At 39.3% G+C, this 23,187-nt stretch overlaps 1 protein-coding gene across 2 annotated transcripts in view; it reads left to right on the top strand.

The window, feature by feature from the left end:
• The window catches only part of Ccnyl1 (cyclin Y like 1), a 36,051-nt gene extending 12,864 nt beyond the window's left edge, over positions 1-23,187 (top strand). Inside the window, exons 4-10 of one of the 2 annotated variants that reach the window (XM_027397101.2) lie at positions 5,854-5,954; positions 8,593-8,628; positions 10,162-10,213; positions 11,679-11,798; positions 15,488-15,654; positions 19,113-19,275; positions 20,946-23,187. In XM_027397101.2, the coding sequence (XP_027252902.1) occupies positions 5,854-5,954; positions 8,593-8,628; positions 10,162-10,213; positions 11,679-11,798; positions 15,488-15,654; positions 19,113-19,275; positions 20,946-21,062 (756 nt within the window). In that variant the 3' untranslated portion in view covers positions 21,063-23,187. The remainder of the gene's footprint in view (positions 1-5,853; positions 5,955-8,592; positions 8,629-10,161; positions 10,214-11,678; positions 11,799-15,487; positions 15,655-19,112; positions 19,276-20,945) is intronic. The other variant, XM_027397102.2, reaches the window with a different exon arrangement.

A 23,187-nucleotide genomic window follows, 5' to 3' on the forward strand; every position in this document is an offset into this window, starting at 1 on the left:
TGGGAAGAGACACCTAGGATTTGGAGTAATCTGGCCTGGAAAATTCCTCCCATAAATGGAGTTCTAGGTTGAAACTAATTTCCACAGTCCTTAGGATACTTTTCTGTTACAGTCTCAAGTACATAGTGTGTCTGTTATTATTTTATCATTTTTTTATGGTCCTGAGGATTGAACTCAGCTCTTCACACATGCTAGGCAGGTGCCCCTGGACTGTATCCCCAAGGTATAGTGCGACCATTAAAAATCTGTTGCCTTGATAGCTTGTGGTGTGTAACATATTTCACACAATATACCCTTTGGCCCAAACATCTTTACTTGTAAGTGTTCATTGCAGTGTGTCATTGGCCTGGTTCAAGGCCTCTGGCTTCTGCTGCACTATCAACACTGGATCCTCACTGGGACAACTCTTGGATATCCTGTTGTTGCCATGTGTCATGGAGATCCTGCAGCTTTTGGGTCTCCAGCAGATCCAAGATGATTCTCTCTCTTTCTCTCTCTCTCTCTCTTTCTCTCTCTCTCTCTCTCTCTCTTTTTTCTTTTGGGAGTGAGGCTGCAAGGGTGGAGGGCAGATATGGAGGGACAGTGAATTGAGTGGATTTGGGGTACATGGTGTGAAATTCACAAAGAATTAATAAAAAGTTAAAAAAAATCTGTTGTTGTTGTATGATACATAGACATTCCTCTCCTCTGGAGGCTTTAAGTACTTAATCTCCAGGATTCTGAAATGTTATGATATGATTTGCTAAGGACATTTTAATTCTAATCAGAGCCATTAGGTCTGCAAACAGTTTCTTCTAAGGGTGTGTGTGTGTGTGTGTGTGTGTGTGTGTGTGTGTGTGTTTCTTTCTTTGATATTTTCTCTACCTTTTTCTTGTATTTTTGTTATCCAAACATTGGGCTTCTAGACCAGGATTTCAGTATAACTGTCTTAATTTCTATCTCCTCTTCACTTTCTAGTTTGTTTTTTTGTTCTTGGAGATTCATTTGCTTTATGTTTTAACCCTTCTCGAGTTTTCTTTTGAATTTTTAGCATTCACATTAATTCCCTTTTCCTATTGTCTTAATCTGTCTTGCTGGAGGCTCCCCTCAACTGTATAGCTCTTGGCTTTCTGTGACTAGAAGTAACATATTTTTAACTGAAGTGTTGCATTGAAAGGATTCGGAGGCCAAGCTAACTTGGAAGGCCTCAGAATCTTTTTCTGAGGTCCTGATCTATAGGACAGTTGAGTTTCTTCAGAGAATGCTCTCTCAAATTTCTACCTGTGAATTAGGAGTTTGCTTGCTTTCTAAAAGTTGGCAAGATGAGGGAGTTCTGCTTTTTCAGTGCACACTTTTGCCCTTGCATCTCCCAAGATTGGTCTCTTTAAACTGTCAGCTTTAATAGCTCTAAAGGGTACGTACATGTAAGACAGGCTCTGCCCACAAACCTAGCTGATTCTGGCTTCTGTTTCATGTTTTATCTTACCTCCCTGGGTGCTGTGTGTCTAGTTCTGAGTCTGCTCAAAACTCCTGTCCATTAGGTCTCCACAGGCACCAGCATTGTGCTGCCACGCCATCTCTTTTTGGTGTTTTGAGACGGGCTCTAATGGCTATCCATAACTCCTGATCTGCTTGTCACCGTCTCTGGAATATTGGGATCGTAGGCATACACTACCATACCCAGTTTAATTTTTATCTTTTAAAAATATTAAAAATCCTCTGTCAATCCTGTTTCCTGCATTTTGATAGAAACTGTTGTGTTCCTTTAATTCAAATGAAATGTCATAAATAAGTTGTGGTCAGTCCATTATGTTTAAATGAATTTAGAATCCATACTTAGAGGCTGGAGAGATGGTTCAGTGGTTACAAGTGCTTCCTGCTCTTTCAGAGGACCCGAGTTTGGTTTCCATCGCTAACATGGTGGCTCACAATCATTCACAACTTCAGTTCCAGGGGATCCGAAGCTGCCTTCTGACCTCTGCATGCACCAAGCATGTATATGTTATATATGCATACATGTGCTGACTGAGTAACAGTACATGTTATTGTCTCTATTTTAGGAACCACCTTTTAGTAATGTTTTTGCTGCCTTTTTTTTTTTTTTTTTTTTTTTTTTCATCAAGTGTGCTTTATTTCCTCCACAGGTATTCTGTTAAATAAAGCACCATTTATATACTGCCAGGCCACAGCTAAAGAGGATTCTTTACAGAATCAAATTTCTTGTGGTTGTTCCGTATACAAGTAAACTTAATTTTGATAATAAGAACCACAGCGATCAGAGGCAATCTGCCTCTCTTATTTTAAGGTACAAAACTGGCACAGAGGACACCATATTATACACAGTAAAAATGCTGTAAGTTTAAATTACGTTGTACAGGGTCAGAGCCCTGATTCTCCCAGAAAGCCATATTAAATGAAAGCCACTACAGTGAACTCTTAATTACATAAAACATATCCATTATCTGATTGCCCTTTAGAAAGTATACAGAAGATGCAAATTTTTTCATCTGGAGTTCTGCCTGACCAAGAATTAAGCCTATAAATCTATCTTGCCATTCAAGCAGAGAGCACTGGACAAACTGAAGCACAAAACAAATAAGCAAAATTTAGACAAACGGCATGGGGGAGGGGCACTTGAAAGTAGACATGCCACATCTAATGTCAAGAAGCAGCTTGATTTCCTTTGCCAGATATCCTTGTGACCACATGGATTGTTGATTCAATGGTCCTACACAGGGTATCTAAAATGTCGTGTTGCTGCATGTGTTTGCTGCCTTTTTTAAAAAACATTTTGTAGACTTTGGTTTCTCAGTATAAGCCAGCAAAGGTAAGGTGGTAACTATAACTGGCAATTAAGTTTTCAGGCACCAACAGGAGTAAGTTGCCTTTGGCAGCTATGTTACAGGCGTTGCTTAGAGATTTCGTTCTGCCACTATCTAGTTTCCAGATCTAAAAGTTTGAACAGCTGGACATGAGTGCTATGGTCCCTGCTTTGTCTTGGTTAGTGGTGAGATTTTGTATTAAGGTTTTCTCCTTTGAAACTGGGAGTGTGGCCTGAAGAGGGCGGCAGTGTTGAGTAGAAGTGGCTGCTTTTCTGAGTTGAATAGTCTCTGTCTTTATCAGGGGTTTATAGAGTCTGAACTGATGGGGGCAGTGTTTGGTGTTTCTAGCCATTAAGTTGCTGATTTGCTAAATGAGCACCTAGGGGGCTAGAAGACTAATTAGATGTTTTAATATTTCCAAAGACAAGCCAGTATACATGCATGATTAGAAACCATGTATATGGAGGAAAACGGGAGGAAGTGTCACCAGAAAGTTTATATTTTAGTTCTACTTCATTTTTATTTCCATTTTTTTGGTCAAAATTGATTTTACCACGTATATGCTCTGTTACTCCTTAATACAAGTTTCACTTTCTTAATTTGAAATCCATAATGTTCCAGAATCTGAACTCTGAAGTACTCCAGGTGGAAAATTTCACAGCTGACCCCCATGTAATGAAGTAGCAGACGAACAGCAAAAACTGGCAAAATTAACTTTAGACTGTTTGTGTGAGTGAGGAACACAGACAAAAGTGTCTGTGCTGAGACTTAGGTCCCATCCCCAGGAAATATATATGTGAATATTCTAAAACCCACTGTCTGAGTTAGGCTTTCTATTGCTGTGATAAAATACCATGACTAAAAGCAACTCAGGAAGGAAAGGGTTTATTTTGCTTACACTTTTACATCACAGTAATCATAATGGAGGGAAGTTAGGGCAGGAATTGGGGGGCGGACAGAAACTATTGCAGGAGGCCATGGAGAAGTGCTGCTTACTGGCTAGCTCTCCATGGCTTGCTCATCCGCTTTTTGTATAGCACCTAGGACTGTCAACCCAGAGGTGGCATCACCCACAGTGAGCCAGGCCGTCCCTCCTCCCTCATCAATCATCAGTGAAGAAAATGCACCACAGATTTGCCCATAGGCTAGTTTAATGGGGGTATTTTTCAATTGAGATTTTGTCTTCCAAAATGATTCTAGCTTATATCAAGTTCATAACACTAGCCAACACACCTACAATATTTTCTGTTCCAAGGAATTTTGATTTGAAATCCTCAGCCTATAATAGTGACCCAGAAGGTATCTTCCTCTGGAATAAAAGCATTTCAATGAAAATCAGTTTTGTTTTTCATGTTGTATTTATCTTTGGGGGCTTATAAAAGTACACACTTTAACACACAGGTAAAGGAAAGTGCACTTATTAACTGAATAGGTTAAGAAAAATAACAGCCTTAGATATAATTGAAACACTTCTAGCTTGAAAAAATTAATCTTTCCAATAGTACTTTTCAAAAACATGACACCTGGGACGTTTTAATAGGGAGCAAGTGACTTTACAGTGAAACAAACAACCTGTTTTATCTACCATGTGGGTATTTCTGATTGTAAGCTGCTAGCAGTTTTTGCTCTGCCCTTTCAACTATGTCTTCAGCCTACCCCATTTTTCATGTGTTTATGAGAAAGTACTGATGGGCAAACAGAGTGATGGTAAGATAGAAATAATTATAGGAGTAAAGGAAGGCGCATCTGAATTAGTGTTTTTTTTTTTTTAAGAATGCTAAGTTATTGGTATTTTGTTTTAAAGAATGTTGCTGTTGATCTTTATTCAGGACACTATTTGACCATGGACCATATGGGTCTTAACATACTGTAGGCTGTTTCATTGTCTGATTTGCTGTATTATTGCATTTTTGCAAATGAATGGATACTTCTAAAGTGTTTTAAAGATAGTTAAGAGGGCTCAAAAAATTTTCTTCCCAGTGACAATGTAGATAGTTCTTCACTAGTTTACATCTGTAGTAAGATTTCTCTCTCAATTTATAGGTAATTTTTCAGTTCTAGGGTTGAGCCCAGGGCCTCAAGCATACTAGTCAAGTGCTCTACCAATGAGCTACATCTCCAGCCTTACAGTTCTTAACTAATAATTCTTCAAATATTTGAACTCCATAAGCTGTTAAGATTGTGTGCTCAGCATTTGGTGGTAGAAGCATTGAGAGTTCTTTAGAGAAGCTCAGATTTGTATGAGGGAATAATCCTGCAAGCAGTTTAAGAGTACCCAAAGAGAAACATTCTGTGGTGTGGTTGTTGGTAGAGATGTGCTGGAAGGTAGACGGGGTCCAAGGACAAAGATGGAGAAAAGGGCATCCACGGCAGAGAGCAGCAGGAAGGTATCGTGACGTGTGCTAAATAACAGGAAAAACAACACCACTTGGGGTTTTCATTTGAGGAACATAGTAGCACTGTACTTACACATGAAATGAAAGTTAATGTCTCCAAGTTGCTTTTGCCTTCTCTTTTCAGATGTGAGGAGATGTTAATGTTTAAGGGAATGGGGCCAGAGAAATTTGTGGCTCCTGGCCTGTTGGCAAGGGAGCAGCCATGCCCACCAACTCTGACTTCAGAATACTTTCAGCCACTAAGATATTTAGTATTTGCCTTGTATTCACTCTAGTAAGACGCTCTTATACCAGTATTTAGGCACTGTATAGAAGTAGAAAGCTACCTTTTGTTTAAGAGAAATTACTGAAACCTTACTTAAAACTTTTTATAACGTTTATAAAGGAAATTGATAATAGATACTTAACAGGTTTGATTTATAGATACCATACCAAGAGCTGCATTTTATAACCCATTCCTCAAACATGATCTGTGGACATTAAAAGCCTCCAGTGGGTTCCCTGTGGAGCCACACATGCTGTTACACTCAGGCAGTTCATAGACTGTAAAAAAATACCTTAATGCTTTGTCATTTGACATTTTAACCAAGGAAAAAGAACACATTTTATAGGTTTAACTTACTGTGACATTCTCTTCTATTTCCCTTCCCCTTCAGGTATCTCCAGGGCAGCTTACTAAAAAGTATAGCTCATGCTCAACAATATTTCTAGATGACAGCACAGTCAGCCAGCCTAACCTTAGAACCACAATAAAATGGTGAGTACAACTAGGCTGCCAAGCACTGAGCGACAGACCCCTTTGCTAAAAGCATCCCAGCCATTTTTGGTAATTCCAGTCATTTGATTATCCTGCTAAGCACCCAGTTCAAGAAATTGGGGTCAATTAGATACTGATATTTAAGAGACTAAATGTAAATTTTCAGTTTCCATTTTATCTTAAACTGCATGGTGGAAAAGATAGACAGCAAATAAGAAATCTCAGGAAAAGTATGCCTCTATAGGGTGCATTTATACTGTGAAAGTACTGCTGAACATAACATGTTTCCAGATTAGTTAGTTTGTCACTAGTTACAGGCCTAAACAATGCTTACTGCTTTGTAAACTATTCTTTGAATGAACAATTTGTTCTGTACTGGCACCATAGTAGATGAGCAACCTCATATATACATAGGTTATTGTTGGAAATAACTTTTGAAATACCCCAGGATGAGTTCAGGTCTATAACAATGATCAAAATAAGTGCAGAGTTTCCCCACTACGTTGCAGTTGTCCAGGGAATAAGTGTTCCTTAGGGTTTTTGTTTCTTGTTTTTGTTTTGTTTTGTTTTTTAAACATAGTTTGGGAAATGCTTGTTTGGGGCGTTAATGCCTTTATTCCTAATTTTACTACTTAGTCTAAAATAATAATCAGCTTATAAACTTACTTTTGTTTCTAATGTACTAGCTTTTTAAATTTTTTGGCCAATTATCAGTAATTTTTTCATTTAAAACTGCAAGTTCTTATTCATCATAATGTATCTTTCCTTTCATACTTACAGCAGCAGTTGAGATTAAATTGTGTTTTAGAAAAAACTGAGGCCCAGTTCTCAACGTCCTGAGTTTGTCATCTGTTAAATAATCACTGAATGTTGGTATTTAGAAAGGCCTCAGTCTGTAAGCAAAAAGATAATTGAAGTTTCATTAGAGACCTCAGATCCTTTTGAATTCAAATGATTCTGATATTTCTGTATATAACTCAGTACATATCAAAGAGTAAACCTTGGCCAAACAAATAGGTTCACGCCCCTCCCCCAACGCAGTGTAATCTAACTTTTAGGACTCTACTTTTGAAAGAATAGTTTTAATTTGCCTTCTTTAATTAAGGTTTAAAATTAATATATTTACTTGGTGAAATAAACATTTACCAAGAAAATTAGAACAAATTGACTCTTAGATTTTGAAAGATTTTGAAAAATGTTTATCATAGACAATAATGCATGACTTTCAAGGAGATTGAAAAACCGTTTTGACTCACACAGCTTTTTCTAGTGTACATGCCTGAAAGTGAACATGGCAGCTCATATCTATAATCCCAGCAATTGGGAGGCTGAAGTGGCAGAATCCAGGAGTTCTAAGGTCATCCTCAGCTACATAAGTTACAGGCCAACCTTGGCTACTCAAGACCTTGTCTCTAAGGAAAGAAAAATACATGTCTGTGAGCACATGCATTTTTCTCGTTTTTGCCTTTTTCTCAGTTCATAGACACTACCAGGCATCTTTAAGAAAGGTGATGCACATGAGGCATGGATTACATTGTCAGAGTGTCCAAGCAAGTCCTTTGATCTTAGCCACAGCCCCTTCCCAAACTTTGCAGCACACTGGAACCACCCTGGGAACTTCAGAAATAATCTTGAACCCAAGTCTTGCCCAGTGCCAACTGCTTGAACAGTGTGGGAGCCACTGCTTAGTGAGAATACAGAACTGTACCTGCCTGCTTGGTGGGACTTTAGCTGCATCAGTTCTAAGCATTGTTCCCTTCCTTTTCTGTAAATGTGGTTGTTGTATAAACGGTCATGTAAATCTTAGTGGTCCTTCTCAGAACCAATTTTTGTGTGTGTGATTTTAAAATCAGTCTGAGGGTAAAACTGAAGCACTATAGAAGTATCCATCTTTGATGCCAATAATGTTACAAAATCCAAATTTTCAAATTTAAAATATATACAACTACTTCTAAAATTCAGATTTGCCTTCCCTCAAATATTTTGAGTTTCATTTTAGATGGTAAGGGCAGGTGAAAAGAACACTTTTTTCCCTAGTTTACATCATCTATGGCAAATTTAGGAGTAATAGAATGTCTAAAGGATTGTATCTACTATTAATATTTCACTTAAACTAATTTGGAAATAGCTGCCATTAATACTCCTGTACTGTCAGCACTACTTAGTTCAGGGTAGCTAGTTCTATCAGCGGATTTACAGGCACTCATTTACATTTTCTACTAAGAATCACACAGAAGTGATTTTAAATGCTTTTATTCAGTATGCAGAACCATAGGAAGCTAATGATCCATGGTGGCTAAATGGATAGTGAACTAAAAATCATCTGCAATCTGAGGCCTAACCAGAAATCTGTACTGTTTTAAACTTAAATGTGTTCGTATAAATACTACAACTTGCACAGGACAAAAGGTTCCGTAGGTAGAAGGGCAGACGACAGGAGTGATGTGTGAGCATTTACACATAATCATAATGAAAAGCATGCCTCTAACAGCATGTTGTCCAGTTGTGTAAGAATTCAGAGTACTATTCAGTGTCCTTTATGGTACTATTTTTAAGATTTCAGGGCTTCTGGGAAGGTCAACCCTGCTTAAAAAATGATAAAATGGAATTGCTTCAAATATTTTTTTTTCTTCCACAGTGTAACCTTAGCAATATATTACCACATAAAAAACAGGTGAGCTTCTTAAAACATATCTTACTAATCAAATTACCTTGCATAATACCAAATATAGTATTAAGATATAACCGTAGATATCAATCAGATGGTAAAGTGCTTTTATTACAATATTGAATCTTTTATTAGAGTTTCTTGTTCTTAAGACCCTTTAAAGACTCTCTAGTTATTGGAGGTTCTAAAAAAGTATGTCTTTATTATATTGATAACTTGCTGGTTTATATGTATTAAAATTAGAAACATACATGTAACCAGCACATGATTTTTCAAGCTTGATTTTACTAAGTTTTTAACTAATTTCTTGATGTGGTGTCTGCATGCATGGCAGGATGATTTAACAATGTTACAATTGTCCACTCCCATTGTGACAAAAATCACACCAAAGAATCATCTTGTTAACATAATTTTTTTTGAAAAATGACTTTTTCTGCATCAAAAAAATTGAGAGAGTGCCGGGCGTTAGTGGTGCACGCCTTTAATCCCAGCACTCGGGAGGCAGAGGCAGGTGGATCTCTGTGAGTTCGAGGCCAGCCTGGTCTCCAGAGTGAGTGCCAGGATAGGCTCCAAAGCTACACAGAGAAACTCTGTCTTGAAAAACCAAAAAAAAAAAAAAAAAAAAAAAAAATGTGAGAACATCTCATTTGCATTTCATTTGCATTTTTACAAATCTCTTTAATGTATAACTTAGTAGAAAGACAAGTATGTTTTCCTGTTTCTCTGTCTTCATTTTCAGTTTGTTTTAAAGAAGCTAGAAGACAGTCCTCACTCTTTAACTAGTACATTATTCCATGATATAGCCTGTCCTATGGAAAATAATGATTTACCTTTCTTGATAATGTTAAAAACTCATTTGTTTTCAGTGCTTAGCAAAAAGTATGAACACTGAAAAACTGCCTGGCATACATCAGAAACTTGACACCTTGAATTTTATCATGACAGATTATATTTTCCTCAAAGTGGCAGATCCACTGAATTCAATTTTGAGAGTCTTTGTAATTACACATTAAAATGATATTCTGTAGTAAGGAGCTCGTTGAGTTCACAGGTAAATCACAAATGTTGCATGTGAGCTTTCCATTTCCTCATTCAGAATATTAAAAAGAAGGGTCAGGATTTAGTGACTTTAGTTGTCCTGCTTCATAAAAGTGCAATGGCAACTGGGAAGGTAAGGAGGAGAGTGTTGTAGAGATTTGGTTAAGAAGCAAGTGCATGACTTAAAAAAACAACAACAAAACATAATGCAGAGAACTAAAGAGAGGCGAAATTTAAATGTCGTTCATCTTCATCCAAGTTCTAAGTTGTTGACTGATTTGGTTATTAGCACTGCCTGTTGAGGAGTGTACCTGCTTCACTGGCACCACTAACTGGTGGAGATGCTGCAGTACTGAATAGAAAAAGGTTTGAAGACAAATCCAGGAGGAACTGTAAACTGTTTGCATTGTTAAAGGTTGGGCTTCCCTTCCAGTCTCCCCTATATCACAGTTGTTAACTAAGATTCTAACACAGCCTCTTATTACCTGTTAAACTTTATAGAGATGCAAATCGATCCCTGGACATTTTTGATGAGCGATCACATCCACTCACAGTAAGTGCCTGTTTGCTTTGTTTTTAAATTGTATTTTTCTTTCCTAATGCTGTTTTATTCCGTGTGTGTTTGTTTTGTCATTGATTGTTAGGAGAAAGTTGCCCCTAGCTTTAAGGAGTGTCGTTCATGGCTGTGCTAGATAGAGTAACAACAGGTTTGCTGCTATGTCAGGTAGTGCACTAAGGGAAGTAAATAGATTGTATAAATACTAGAAATCCAGTAACATTAAATAGTATAAACATTTGTAAATAAATCCAACAAATATGTAAAATCTCTCAAAATTAGGAGACTTTAAATCAGTTAAAATGGCATAAGCCCAGTGTGGTTTGGGTATACCTGTAACACTGTACCTTGAAGGCTGAAGCAGGATAGTGATTTGGAGAATAGTCTATGCAACTTAGTAAGACCCTGACTTGAAAAAACAAACAAAACAATCAATCAAAAAAAAAAATCAAAGAACCTATAAAAACTTAAGAAGTTACTTCCTGGGGCATATGTTGGCCACTCTTGATACCTAAAGAGGCACACATGGCTGACTGTTATATAGACAATTCAGTGTTAAGAGCCTATGGTTATAGGAAACTAAAAAAATTTTTTTCCAAAATTTATTATGGACAGGTATGATCCCTGTGACATGTTAGGATTAGTAAGGTTTCAGCATAAAAAGAACTAGGGGAGTCTTTGAAGAAAATGGAAGGCTATAAATTCCTGAGCATATATATGCTTGTGTGTCTCTTTAATAAATGATGGGTGGGTGTGGATAATTATAGTACAGCCATATATTGCTTCACAGTGGGTACATCTTCCATATTCTGCCAACATCATACAGTGCTTCATCTAAGATGGCTACAGTATTACTTGTTGATATTTTACCGAACTGGTATTAGATATTTGGTCCATCATTGCCTGAAGTGTTATTCATGCCAATTGACTGTAAGATCCCACACTGTTTATGTTGAAAAAAACTGAACGTCTCTAGGCATGGTGACACATACTTTCAGTCCCTGAACTCCTGAGTTCAGGAAGAGGCAGGTGGGTCTCTGTAAATTTGAGGCCATCCTGATCTACATAATGAGTTCTAAGACAGCCAGGACTACAAAGTGAACCCTGCCTCAAAACAAACATACAAACAAAAAAATGAAATAAAAAGTTGAGTCATACCACCCAGGCCAACAAGATGGCTCAGCAGGTAAAAACACTTGCTGTCAAGCCTGAGGACCTATGTCTGACCCCCAGTATAGTGGAGGAAAAAGAACGATTCCTAAAGTTGTCCTCTGATCTTACGTGTGCACCTTGGCTGTGCATGTCCCCCCCACACACACACATATTTACATAATAAATGCTTAAAAAGCAGCTAGAGTATCCAATTGAAATTGTCTTGAGAAACATGTAGGCACAATTTGGAGACTGCTGTCTTATGAATACTTAAAATTTTTCTCAGTATTTATATTTTTTTTTCTTCCAGAGAGAGAAAGTTCCAGAGGAGTACTTTAAGCATGACCCTGAACACAAATTTATTTACAGATTTGTTCGCACACTTTTTAGTGCTGCACAACTGACAGCGGAATGTGCAATAGTGACGTTGGTAAGCTGTTCCTTTCTTATCAAGCTTCATTAGAAAGTCTGTACCCAGATATGTTCATTCCCTGAAATTATCCTGAGGATAAAAGGAACCTTCTCAAGGAATGTAAAAACACATATTTAAATTTAACAGTCATGGTTTAAATTATTATCACAAAACAATTGCCATTAAAGGCAGTAAGAGAGAGTCGTATCTCTCTCCACGTACACAGGACATGTCAGTGGGGCTGGAATGGGAGGCAGTAATGGACCCCAATGGTTCACAGAAACCGGTTCAGTGCAGTTTAAGGCACATGCCAGGCAGTGTCCCCAGGTGTTTGTGGTGTGTGTTGTGATTGATCACTGACCAGTTCTCTGTTCTTAGGTGATAAAGGGTGCTAATCCATTTGTGTCTGTCTATGAAGTTGCACAGGATTGTAGTAGCAGTAGATCTTAGAAAGGCTTTGTGAACTTGCCAAACTATAGGTGTGTCCTCCCATTTATGTCAGCCATTCAGAAGGCTTGTCGTAAGATCATCATTTTGAGTAATGGATGCTGTTCAAGTGGTTGGGATTTTACTACCCCAGCAGCAGATGCATAGTGAAAAGTCAACTGTATGACCCTGAGGAAAGAGCACTTAGATTAGTACCGACTCCTTTAGCATCCAGTTAAACTCTGAGGAGGAGACATGTGCTATGTGCATGGAGGTAAAGAATGCAGGATGGAGACTGGGTTGGAAGAGTGGGTGGGTCCTTGTAAACAAGGGAACTACCATTCCTGGAAGAACAAAATAGCATTGTCTAGTCCTTTGAATATACAGGACTTCAGAATGAATTTGATTCAGGGGTAAAGAATTAAAAGTATTTGTTGAAATGCAGAGAGCATTTGCAATAAAAAATGGACGGCCCTCACAGACCTGTCATCAGTATTTGGAAGATGATTGTATAGAGGAAGAGGCTGAGCACACTAGGAGGAAATCCAGGAATGAGTAATAGAAATCAAGATGAATGTTCCCACAATGGCAAATACTATAAGAGGCTACAAGATGCACCCTGGACAGCTGCTCTATACCATTGTTGTAGCACTGGGATAGAGAAGAAAGCATATTCTAATGAGGAAGTTCACAGGTATTTTTTTGCAGGTGTTTATTTCAGATAGTTGTTATATGGCATCAAATTTGAGCATGATAAAGGGCTCCTAAGTGACTGGAGACTTTTCCTTTTAGATAGGACAAACAGAAGACCTCCTTAGAGAAGTGGCATTTGAACAATCGCCTAACTGCAAAGAGAAAGTCAAGGAGCTTATGTATTATAGGCAGTGGGAGCAGTGCCAAGATTATTTGATGCTAGAACATTCCATGAGCTCAAGGAAAGCAGGATGGCCATATGGAGGGAGTGAGGAATAGGGGAATTAAGGGAGATGCCAGGCACAGTCTCATAGGGAAGAAATGGGTTCCAGGTTAACAGTAACTTTTGGTAAGTCTTGACAAGGGGGAAAATGATCTTAATTTAGGAGGGTTTCCTAACTGTTTTTGGAGAGGTAGATTGTAATTGGAGGTCAGAATAGAAGCCAGCAGAGTGCTAGGATGCCATATAGGCAAGCAATGAAAAATGGCCCAGAATAGAAAGTTGTCAGATTACCAATGAAGATAGCAAGAACAGGTTTGGAACAGGATAACGTAGAGTTTAGGCTTCTATAACTAGGCATTGGAGAGTTGCAATAAAAGCATACTTGTTTGTAAGTGAAGGCACTTGTAAGCTTGGCATGAGCTGTTTCAGAATAGTGATAGCAACCAGAGGCACACACAGGTGTGTGCACTAAGAAGTGGGCTGGAGGTGAGCTGGCATGTACATGATCTGTACATGGTCTTGAGAAGCAGCACTTGGGGTTATGGGAAGTGACATCAGAGCAATCTAAACATTTATATTAAATGAAATCTCTGATGGAGGGAAAGAGTCTTTAAAAAAAAAAAAGCCATTTGGGGAAGAGTGTTGTGCACAGTAGGATGGAGTGGAGCCATCAAATAGAAGAGTTGGCTTCAGTTTGGGGAAAAGAATGTCCTATCTCCCACTGACACAGGAGGACAAGTGTTAGCCGGAGTGACAGCACCTAACATCCCTGTTGAAGGGCAGCCAAGGTGAGCAGTGCTCCACTGCTCCCTGACTATCTGTGAAAAAGAGCAGGGATGACTCTGAGAGACCTGATCCTTGATCCTTGGATACTTGAGAGTGCCGAATGTGGGGATGGGAGGGTAATCTCACCAAGAACGTGTACTATTTGGTGGACAACATTCCCAAACCTGAGTCATTAGTCTAATGACCTTTAAAAAGTGGCTGACTTGGTCAGACAGTGGTGGTGTACACCTTTAATCACAGCACTCAGGCAGAGGTGGCTGGGTGTCTGTGAGTTCGAGGCCAGCCTGGTTTACTGAGCAAGTTCCAAGACAGTCTCTAAAGCTACAGAGAATTCCTGTCTCCAAAATCAAAAACAAAAGTGACTGACTCTTTAAAAGTCAATTTGTTTCCCTTTTCATCTTGACATAAAGCATTTATATACCACTTGTGGGTACCTTCCACATCAGAGCTCAGCACCTGCTCTTTACCAACTGTAGATCACAAATAGTTGATGGGAGCTAGTCTTGTCATTCTCCCAACAGTACTATTGGCATTTGCATTTACATTGTTTTTACTATTGTGACTAATGTAGAGGTGATTTAAAGCATAGGGGGATAAAGCATGATGGCTCGCAGATGTGATTGTAGCACTTGAGAGACTGAAGCAGGAGGATGACAAGTTCAGGGCCAGTCCCAGCTACATGGGATACCCTGTCTCACGAAGGAAGGAAGGAAGGAAGGAAGGAAGGAAGGAAGGAAGGAAGGAAGGAAGGAAGGAAGGAAGGAAGGAAGGAAGGAAGGAAGGGAGGTTATATACATACAAACACTGCCACATATACATATTTATATGTATGGGTCTTAAGCATCTTTGGTCCTAAAACCAATCTCCCTTGGATACCAAGGAACAACTGATACCTTTGTGAGAGCTTTCTCCATAATCTTCACTCAACCAACCTCACCCAGTTGCTTATAGCAAAGGCATTTGCTGTGTTAAGAGAATGGCTCACAAACTGCCCCAGTAAGAGTCCCAGGGATAGACTGGCAGCTCTGCTACCACCTTAAAGCCAAGAGAACTGACAGATTATATAAGAGAGAAAAATGGCTTCTTGGAAGTGACAGTGGAGAGGGGGAAATGAGGTGTAATGGGTTACCCTTGGGTGCAGGTGGTCCCTTATAAAGGCACTGTGCCTGTGGTGCTGTCTGCCCAGTAGCCACTGGGAGGCTCTCTTGTCCTCATTCCACACAAGAGTCACTGTGACCTGGAAGAGACTTAAATGTGCTCAGAGTGACTTGGTTTTAGACACTTGAGTCTGGTGTGCCTGTAAAATTACACGGGAGAGACTTGAGATTTACTGAACAGCCTGAGTCTGCACTGGGCCTGTCTGCTGCTTTGCAAGTTTGAAGGTTGTACCATTCTTCAGGATGCCTGTTACTAAGTGACAGTCATTGCTCTGATGCCTGGGCAAGGTAAGCAGCAGAGAAGTCTGACCTCTTGCTGAAGTCTCTGCAGCACTGCCTAGTCAAACACGGAGGAGGCCTGCCAGTCATAAATTCAGCACTCACAGTGAACCGAATCAAAGACCAGTGCTCTCCTTTTGCAGGTTTACTTGGAGAGACTTTTAACTTACGCTGAGATCGACATTTGTCCTACTAACTGGAAAAGAATTGTTTTGGGAGCCATTCTTCTTGCCTCCAAGGTTTGGGATGATCAGGCTGTATGGAATGTGGACTACTGCCAGATCCTCAAGGACATCACAGTTGAGGACATGTGAGTTTGTAAAGTTTTGGTGAACTTCCTAACCATTTCTAGTCTAGTGCCTACCCACGATTTAGGGGGCTGCTGACCACCTACAGGCATCACCCCACTAAACCCCCTTGAAGTCCCACTATTAAATACATCGGTACTGCCAGCATCTGGGGTCTCAATTACCTGAGCCCACCACAGCCTCATAGAAGGTAATAGAAATAATATAAATGAAGCCCTGTTAATCACAATTATTCTAGAAGTTTATTTCACAGCCCTTCAAGCATCAGAATACTTAGAAACCTCATTTTCAATCTCAGATGGGATTTACGGATCCACATTCTTTATAGCCACAGGCTTCCATGGACTACACATAATCATCGGGTCAACATTCCTTACAGTATGCCTCCTCTGACAACTCTCTAATTTGCTCCCATAAATTCTTACATAAAATTTAAAGAATGTTTTAAAGGCTATTTTGAACAGCTAATGGAAATAGGCATAAAACTACATTCTTTCTATACAGCTGTATAATAGTTCATATCTTCTATCATTAATTGGTAGGTATTGATGAAGTATTTATAATAATGTGTTTGATAAATTGAAAGGTATTTTTCTTATGGTTTTGTTGACTTTTACAAGGACAGCATAGCACAGTATATATTTTATTGCTTTTTACAATCCACTAGTTCTACTCCCCTTTTAAGGGGTACGTGCCTGGCTTTTGAAATGTGTCTGTCAGTGTTCATGTTTTAGAGACTCTGGACTTTTGCAAGGTTATAGCCTGAGTCTTTCATTATGTATTTACTTCTGCTGGTCCTAGACTCACACCGGTTTTTTTGTTTGTTTGTTTTTCCCCTTTTTAAAATCTGAGCATCTATAACAAATAAGGTACAAAAGTCAAAGTTTCAGGAGATGCTTCTGCCTCCTCTGCATGTGGAGTGTTTATTTTAGAAATTGGTTCTGGTGGGCTAGGAAGCTCTGGGATTGCTCTCAGGCAGGCAGTGCTGGAACAGCTCAGGGGCTTCACCAGCCCTTGTCCAGCCACAGCAGCCCAAATCTCTGAGAGCATACATAGCCTTAGTGATGGCCACTAGCATGGTGCTTGGGCATACAGTACTCATGCTGTGAAGGCAAGGCTGTGACGTCTGCAAGCAAGATGAGCACCAGAGAGGTCTCCTGCAAACTCTGAAAGTGCCCACTTGGCAGTAAAAATGTCTTTGGGGGGAGCACTTAAGAAATAGCATAGTATGAAAAAGCTCCTTGATTATGGTGAACATCATATGAAGATCAAGATATGATGAGGGTAATAGAAATTACCCATTCTTGTAGTTAGGACTGTCACAGAATTACCAAACTGTTTATAACTGAAGTAAGGGACTACTGTTGGTAGCAACTGGAGTGTTTGGTGAAAATGGTCACTTTCATTGTGGCACTGGTAGCCATCTTACCAAAGGATGTGACAACAAAATCTGAAACAGATGGACATACTTTTGGAAGTTACCAAGGGAGAGTGACTTTGATCACTGTCAATCATCTCCAAATGGCCCCTGGGAAAAAGCAAAATGTGTAGTCAGCCTTAAATTTAAAATTTAAACTCGGCTGCCAGGTGCTCTAGTTACAGTCGTAAGATCAGAAAAGATTCTGAAAACACTGGGTTTCCCGGATGTGGAGCCACTGCAAGGGCAGTGGTGGTGGAGGCTCTGGTACCTTTTGTTGTGCGCAGAGAAACACCAGGAGCCATGTTCCTAACAGTCACCTTTTGTTTATGATCTTCGAGAATTGAGGGGCATGAGGAGGTTAATATGCATTTGTCTCCTTCCCCTGCTGTTGGCTATTTGTATTGCCCTTAGTTATTTTTTTTAGTCTAAATTAAAAGTCAAAAATTGGTATTCATCAGATTTTCCTTAAAACTTTCCACCATATATGGTCTTGTTAGGATATATTTCTGTTCAAAAGAATACGTTAAAACTAGGCAGCTGCTTCTCAGAAAATGTGCTGTGCCGGTAAATAGTGTGCATTCAGCCATGTGAAAAAACAAAAAACAAAAACCCAGAAGCTGCATATTCTGTTGGCATAATGCTTTTCTTTAGTGATTAAACCTCTATTAATAGACATGTTAATCCCATGAAGGACTGTATTTCAACACAGTTAAAATGTATTAGTGGAGAAAATATAAAAGGGATAGTGAAGTACGTTTGTTCCTGTAGCAAATTAAGTCTTGATTACCTGATTATCAAAACATTATCTGATTTACATTTCTATAGGCTTATTGCCATATGAGCAGGAAATTAATTTTGGAAGTAGGCTGTTTAGCTTTAATTTTAGCAAATGAGAAAACCATATTTTACCTACTTTCTGTATAGAAGGACACTTTTAGAGGCTGTGAAGAAAATACTAAAAAATTAGAACCAAGAAACCAAGTAAGTATGTTCTAAGACAAGCCTTAATTGTGCTTGCTTAATTATTTATAATTTTTCTATAATTTCTGCAGGTATTATGATCAGGTTTACTCTGATTTTATGTTTTTTAACCCTTCAGTAAGGTCAGTATGGTCACACAATACAGAATTGCTCCCTGTCCACATTTCCCTCTGTGTAGAGCTCACCCCTCTCTTCAGATTCTGTCCTAGCTAGGGCAGCAAGTGCTCAGTGTCTTGGGGTTTTATTCCCAGCACAGGAACCAGGTTTGGTGGTACAGTGTTCTACCAGATAGTGTACTAAAGTGGGTTTAGTGTAGCCAAGGCATGTCTTTGATCTCTCTGCTTTCCAAAGTTTAAAATGAGTATCTTGACTGTCATAGTGACAGTTTGTCACCTTAGTGTAATATTAAGGTGAGCAGAAACTTGCATTGTGCCCTTTGACATAGCCTCATGTGCTGGGGCAGGGGGATGGGATTTCCTTTCCCATCCAGTGTGGCTTATTTATTTATTTATTTATTTGAGATGAATCCTTGTTGCCTCAAGAGTTTTTCCCCCCAGAGATAATAGCGTGGCTCTCGATGGATCCATTTGTTGCCGTGGTGACGTGCCCACTCCTTTTGTTGGCGCTTCTCTACTTCAATAAGCCCCTTCCTGTTATCAGCCCAGGGAAAATGTCTGCAAGTTCTTCAGAGCTAATAAACAGCATACATCATTCCTTTCATCTGCTCACTATAGCGGGCCTTGTGAGTGAGCGTGGAGTATGGATAGTCCAGCTGCACTAATGGAACTCTGAAGAATGAGCCTGCAAGTCAGCAGCACGAGTGCATGAGAGGGAGGGCTGTAACCTTTCCCCTCCCCAAACTCAGAGTGCTGGGATGCAGAAAGGACCACGAATAGCTGTACCTTGTTTGAGAATTAGTATATTAATCTAGCTGGGTAGCCTTCATGTGTTCCAAAACAGAATTTACAGCTATTCTGGAAGCTCTGAATGATGATTTTGAAGATAGCCCAGTTGAGTAAAATTGTCCTGTGTGGGTTTTGCTGTGTTCCTCCTCCCCAGGAATGAGATGGAAAGGCATTTCTTGGAGTTACTCCAGTTCAATATTAATGTTCCTGCCAGTGTTTATGCCAAATACTACTTTGACCTTCGCTCCTTAGCCGATGACAACAACCTGAATTTTCTGTTTGCTCCTCTCAGCAAAGAAAGAGCACAGAACCTAGAGGTAAGGCTGCATTCACTAAGTGGGGTTTGCTGCTAGCCACCCGGCCAACATCTGTGAAGACAATGGAAAGCTTTTAAATTAGCACATTGAAGAGGTTATTATCTCTGGCATCATATTTACTGGGCCTTTTATGGTTTCTACAAGTATCTACATTATATAGAGAGGTAGATATTGCCTCCTATGATCACAATTCAGTCTTTTGTTTGTTTGGTTGGTTGTTTGGTTGTTTGGCTTTTTGAGACAGGGTTTCTCTGTGTAGCTTTGGAGCCTATCCTGGCACTCGCTCTGGAGAACTCACAGAGATCCACCTGCCTCTGCCTCCCGAATGCTGGGATTAAAGGCGTGTGCCACCAACGCCCGGCTTCACAATTCAGTCTTTTTAACCAAATGTAATATAGTTATGGTTTCCCTATTGAAGCTCAGCATTCCCACATAATCATATATAGATAACTTCCTGAAATTATATTAATTATTCCTACCTACATATCACAACTCTGTTGCATTTCACTGGGTTGGCAAATTGTCAGATACCATGACATGAGTTTACTAGACAGCATTAGTGGCTAAGCTGAGAGACCTATGTTTAGGATGCAAAATGTAAATGTGTTCCTCATACTGAATATAGGAATGACATAGTGTTTTCATAAAAGTGGTGATGGTGGCCGTGAAGATGGCTCAGAGGCTTGAAAGTGGATCTGTGTTCAAATACCAGTGGTCATACCCAGTGTCTCTCAACTGTCTACTCGAGCTCCATGGCATCAGGCACCTTCAGACATCCATGAGTAACCTTCCCCCACACGAATACATAAATAAAAATGTTTTTTAAAGATGAAAGTGGGAAGTTACATAGGTAAAGTTATAGTTATGGCTTAAAATGTTTAGGAAATTGGTCACAATGATTCACATTCTTTAGGATGGAACTTTCTTAAGGTACTTTGATAACTTAGAATATTGTTCTACACTTAATGTGCTAGTAAAATAGTCATTAGACTCCTGCTGCTATTAAGTATAGCACTTGCCAATCTTGTTAGACCACTGGAAATTGAATGTAATTTTAACAACTGAGTAAACACTAATTGTTTTAGCATAGGTATACGCTCATGCTTAGGGAACAGTTACACATATTGATATAAAAAAAACTGTCGCAGCATCTACGTCTTTGAGAACTCAATTTTACGTGTGTGGGTGGCCAGAGGCTGACATAGATGTCTTCCTCAGTCACTCTCCACTTTTTACATTGTGAAATTGGGTGCCTAGCTCACCGGGTTACTAGGTAGCTCATTGAGGCTCTGGGATCCTCCTTTCCTCACTTGATAGCACTGGGATTACAGGGATGTGCTACCACACCTGGCACAGGTCAAGGAATCCAAACTCAAGCTCGCATGTGTGGACAGCCAGCACTTTACCTGTAGAGCCATCTCTCCAGTCTGAGGAACCCAGTTTTTAGGTAACTTAATTACCCCCTTTCCAGGCATTAAGTCATGACCCTGAAAAGATTAGGAAAACCAGCAGGAAGTTGTATCCCCATTGCATAGCTCTATAGGCCTTCATCCTCAGGTAACCCAGGTGGCTGCATTTGTTTAGAGGTAGTTTGTGTTGCTTTGTTTTGTTTTCCTTAAGATTGCATTCTTTTTTTAAACTGCTATATTCTGTTTGATTGCCTTCCCTAGGCCATTTCAAGGTTGTGTGAAGACAAATACAAAGACTTGTGTAGAGCTGCTATGAGAAGATCTTTAAGCGCTGATAATTTCATTGGTATTCAGCGCTCTAATGCCATCCTCTCTTAAGAGAGAGACATTGAGGAGTGAGAACACCAAGGACTCCTCATTGACAGACTGGAGAAATAGCACCTCTCCTGGTCAGAGACCAGCAGAGGTTGGACTCCACTGAATGGAAAGACCTCAAATTCAAGAGACTCTGGACAGTGACTGCTGACTCCATAGGAAAGAATGGGACCTTGTCAAAGCAACCACTCTCTGTCCTTTGTAATGTAAACAGTTACGAAAATCACTCCAAAGCAAAAGCTCTGACCACCACAGATATTGCTTACCATGTAGGCCAATGGCTGTGAAATATGTGAGGTTTTTAAATTGTTTCAATTTTTAGACTTTCATTTGAGACAGGGTCTTATGTAGCCTGGGCTGGCCTCAAACTCATTATGTGACAGACTAGCCTTGAACTCCTAATCTTCCTGCCTCTACCTCCCAAGTGCTGGGATCACCATGCTTGGCTCAGACTTTTAGAGTTTAAAGACACTAACCATATAGCTTGTGTTTTTATTGTTTTTCTTGCCCCTTCCCCAACTGCTGCATATGCTTTTAGAGATGATTCAGTATTACCATTAAAACATGAGACTCCTTCCCATTTTTGTGGTGCTGGGAATCAAACTGAGGACTTAGCATGTGCTTGGTGAGCATTTGACCACTGAGCTACACTCCTCAGCCCCAAGCATGGGATACTTAACACTCATGAAACCACCTAGGAGCAGATTGTAGCATCATTAGGTATTAAAAGTTCTCCTACTGTGTCATCAAAGCTGCTAGTCATTATTGGCAATCAGTTTAAATTACCAAAAAGCTGCTGGGTAACACTCACCATTCGTATTCTTTGCAAGCACTGCTTGCTAGCATTTTGGTATGTTTGGAGCCATAAAGAGAAAGTATCAGTTGTTGACTACTTCTGTTGGGTCCTCGCTGCATTTCCTGTGAACTATTAATGGTGCTTCTCATTTTCAGATGATTTTTCTCATTGTTAAACAAGTGTATTAAAAGATATTTTCATAATGCCAAACAACATAGTGGTCCAGTGATCATGAGCAAATAGCAAAAATACAAGGTGTCCCCAAAATTAGTGATGCTTTACACTTAATGTTCTGTGCCTGGGCTTTCTGGGGACACTGAGACAGAAGTATAAAAGCCACAGACTTTCACAAAAAACATCATTTGAAAGTTTTAATTTACTAATTTGAAATAATTAAGCTTCTAATTTTTTTTCTCTTGAAGATTGCAAACTATGAACCAAAAAATTAAAGCTAAAGGCTTGATATTCCAAATTTGGGGGGATTAAGTTGAAAAGGTAAAGTAAAACTTTTAAATAATGTTTCATTAGTTTGTAGCGTTTATAACTCTACAGGTATCAGAGTTTAAACCTGCACTGAGATCTGGGGGCTGCCGTGTATTTCCATGGAAGTACTCCTTTTCTCAAGTCATTCTTTGCCAGGCTGGGCTCTAACTGCTTTGATCACCCAAGTGTCTTTACATTCAGTTAAGGGAGTTTATGAAGAACACTGTTAACTTATATATAGTACATGAAAAGGAATCAGATCCTTAAACAGCAGGTGAAATGAGCAATTAAAAATTATCCTGCAAGTTTGCCTGGGTGCACGAGTCTTCTAAACTGCACCTAGGAACCCTAAAAAAAAAATCTATCCCACACAATTGCTTGAGTGCAGCTGCCTTCTAAACTGCACCCAGGAGCGCCCTAGGCACAGGCCTTAAAAGGCAGGGAGGAAATGATTAGGAAAATGATGACAGCAGCACCTAAATTTGAAATAATTAAAGATTTGTGTTTTCAACTATGTGCATTCTATTTCTTCTCACATGTAGCCTTGGGAGTCTTACCTGTAAACAAGACCATTGTGGGCCAAGAATACTTTCTCTTGCAATGCTTCCTTCACACGCTCTTAAGTGCTGCTGGGTTCATCATTTTTAAAGGACAGACATAAATGTTAAGGATGTATGAAATATTACAATCTACCACCTCAAAAAAAAAAAAAAAAAAAACACACACACACACACACATCGTTTATGGAGTTCAGAGCTTAGAGATTCAAGTATTGATTGCAGTTTTATTTTGAAAAGAATGCTACAACTAAACATGGTTTTTCTTTCTCATGTTTATATTAAAAGAAAA

This window comes from Cricetulus griseus, chromosome 2, assembly GCF_003668045.3.
Source record: "Cricetulus griseus strain 17A/GY chromosome 2, alternate assembly CriGri-PICRH-1.0, whole genome shotgun sequence".
In the NCBI taxonomy this organism is placed as follows: domain Eukaryota; kingdom Metazoa; phylum Chordata; class Mammalia; order Rodentia; family Cricetidae; genus Cricetulus; species Cricetulus griseus.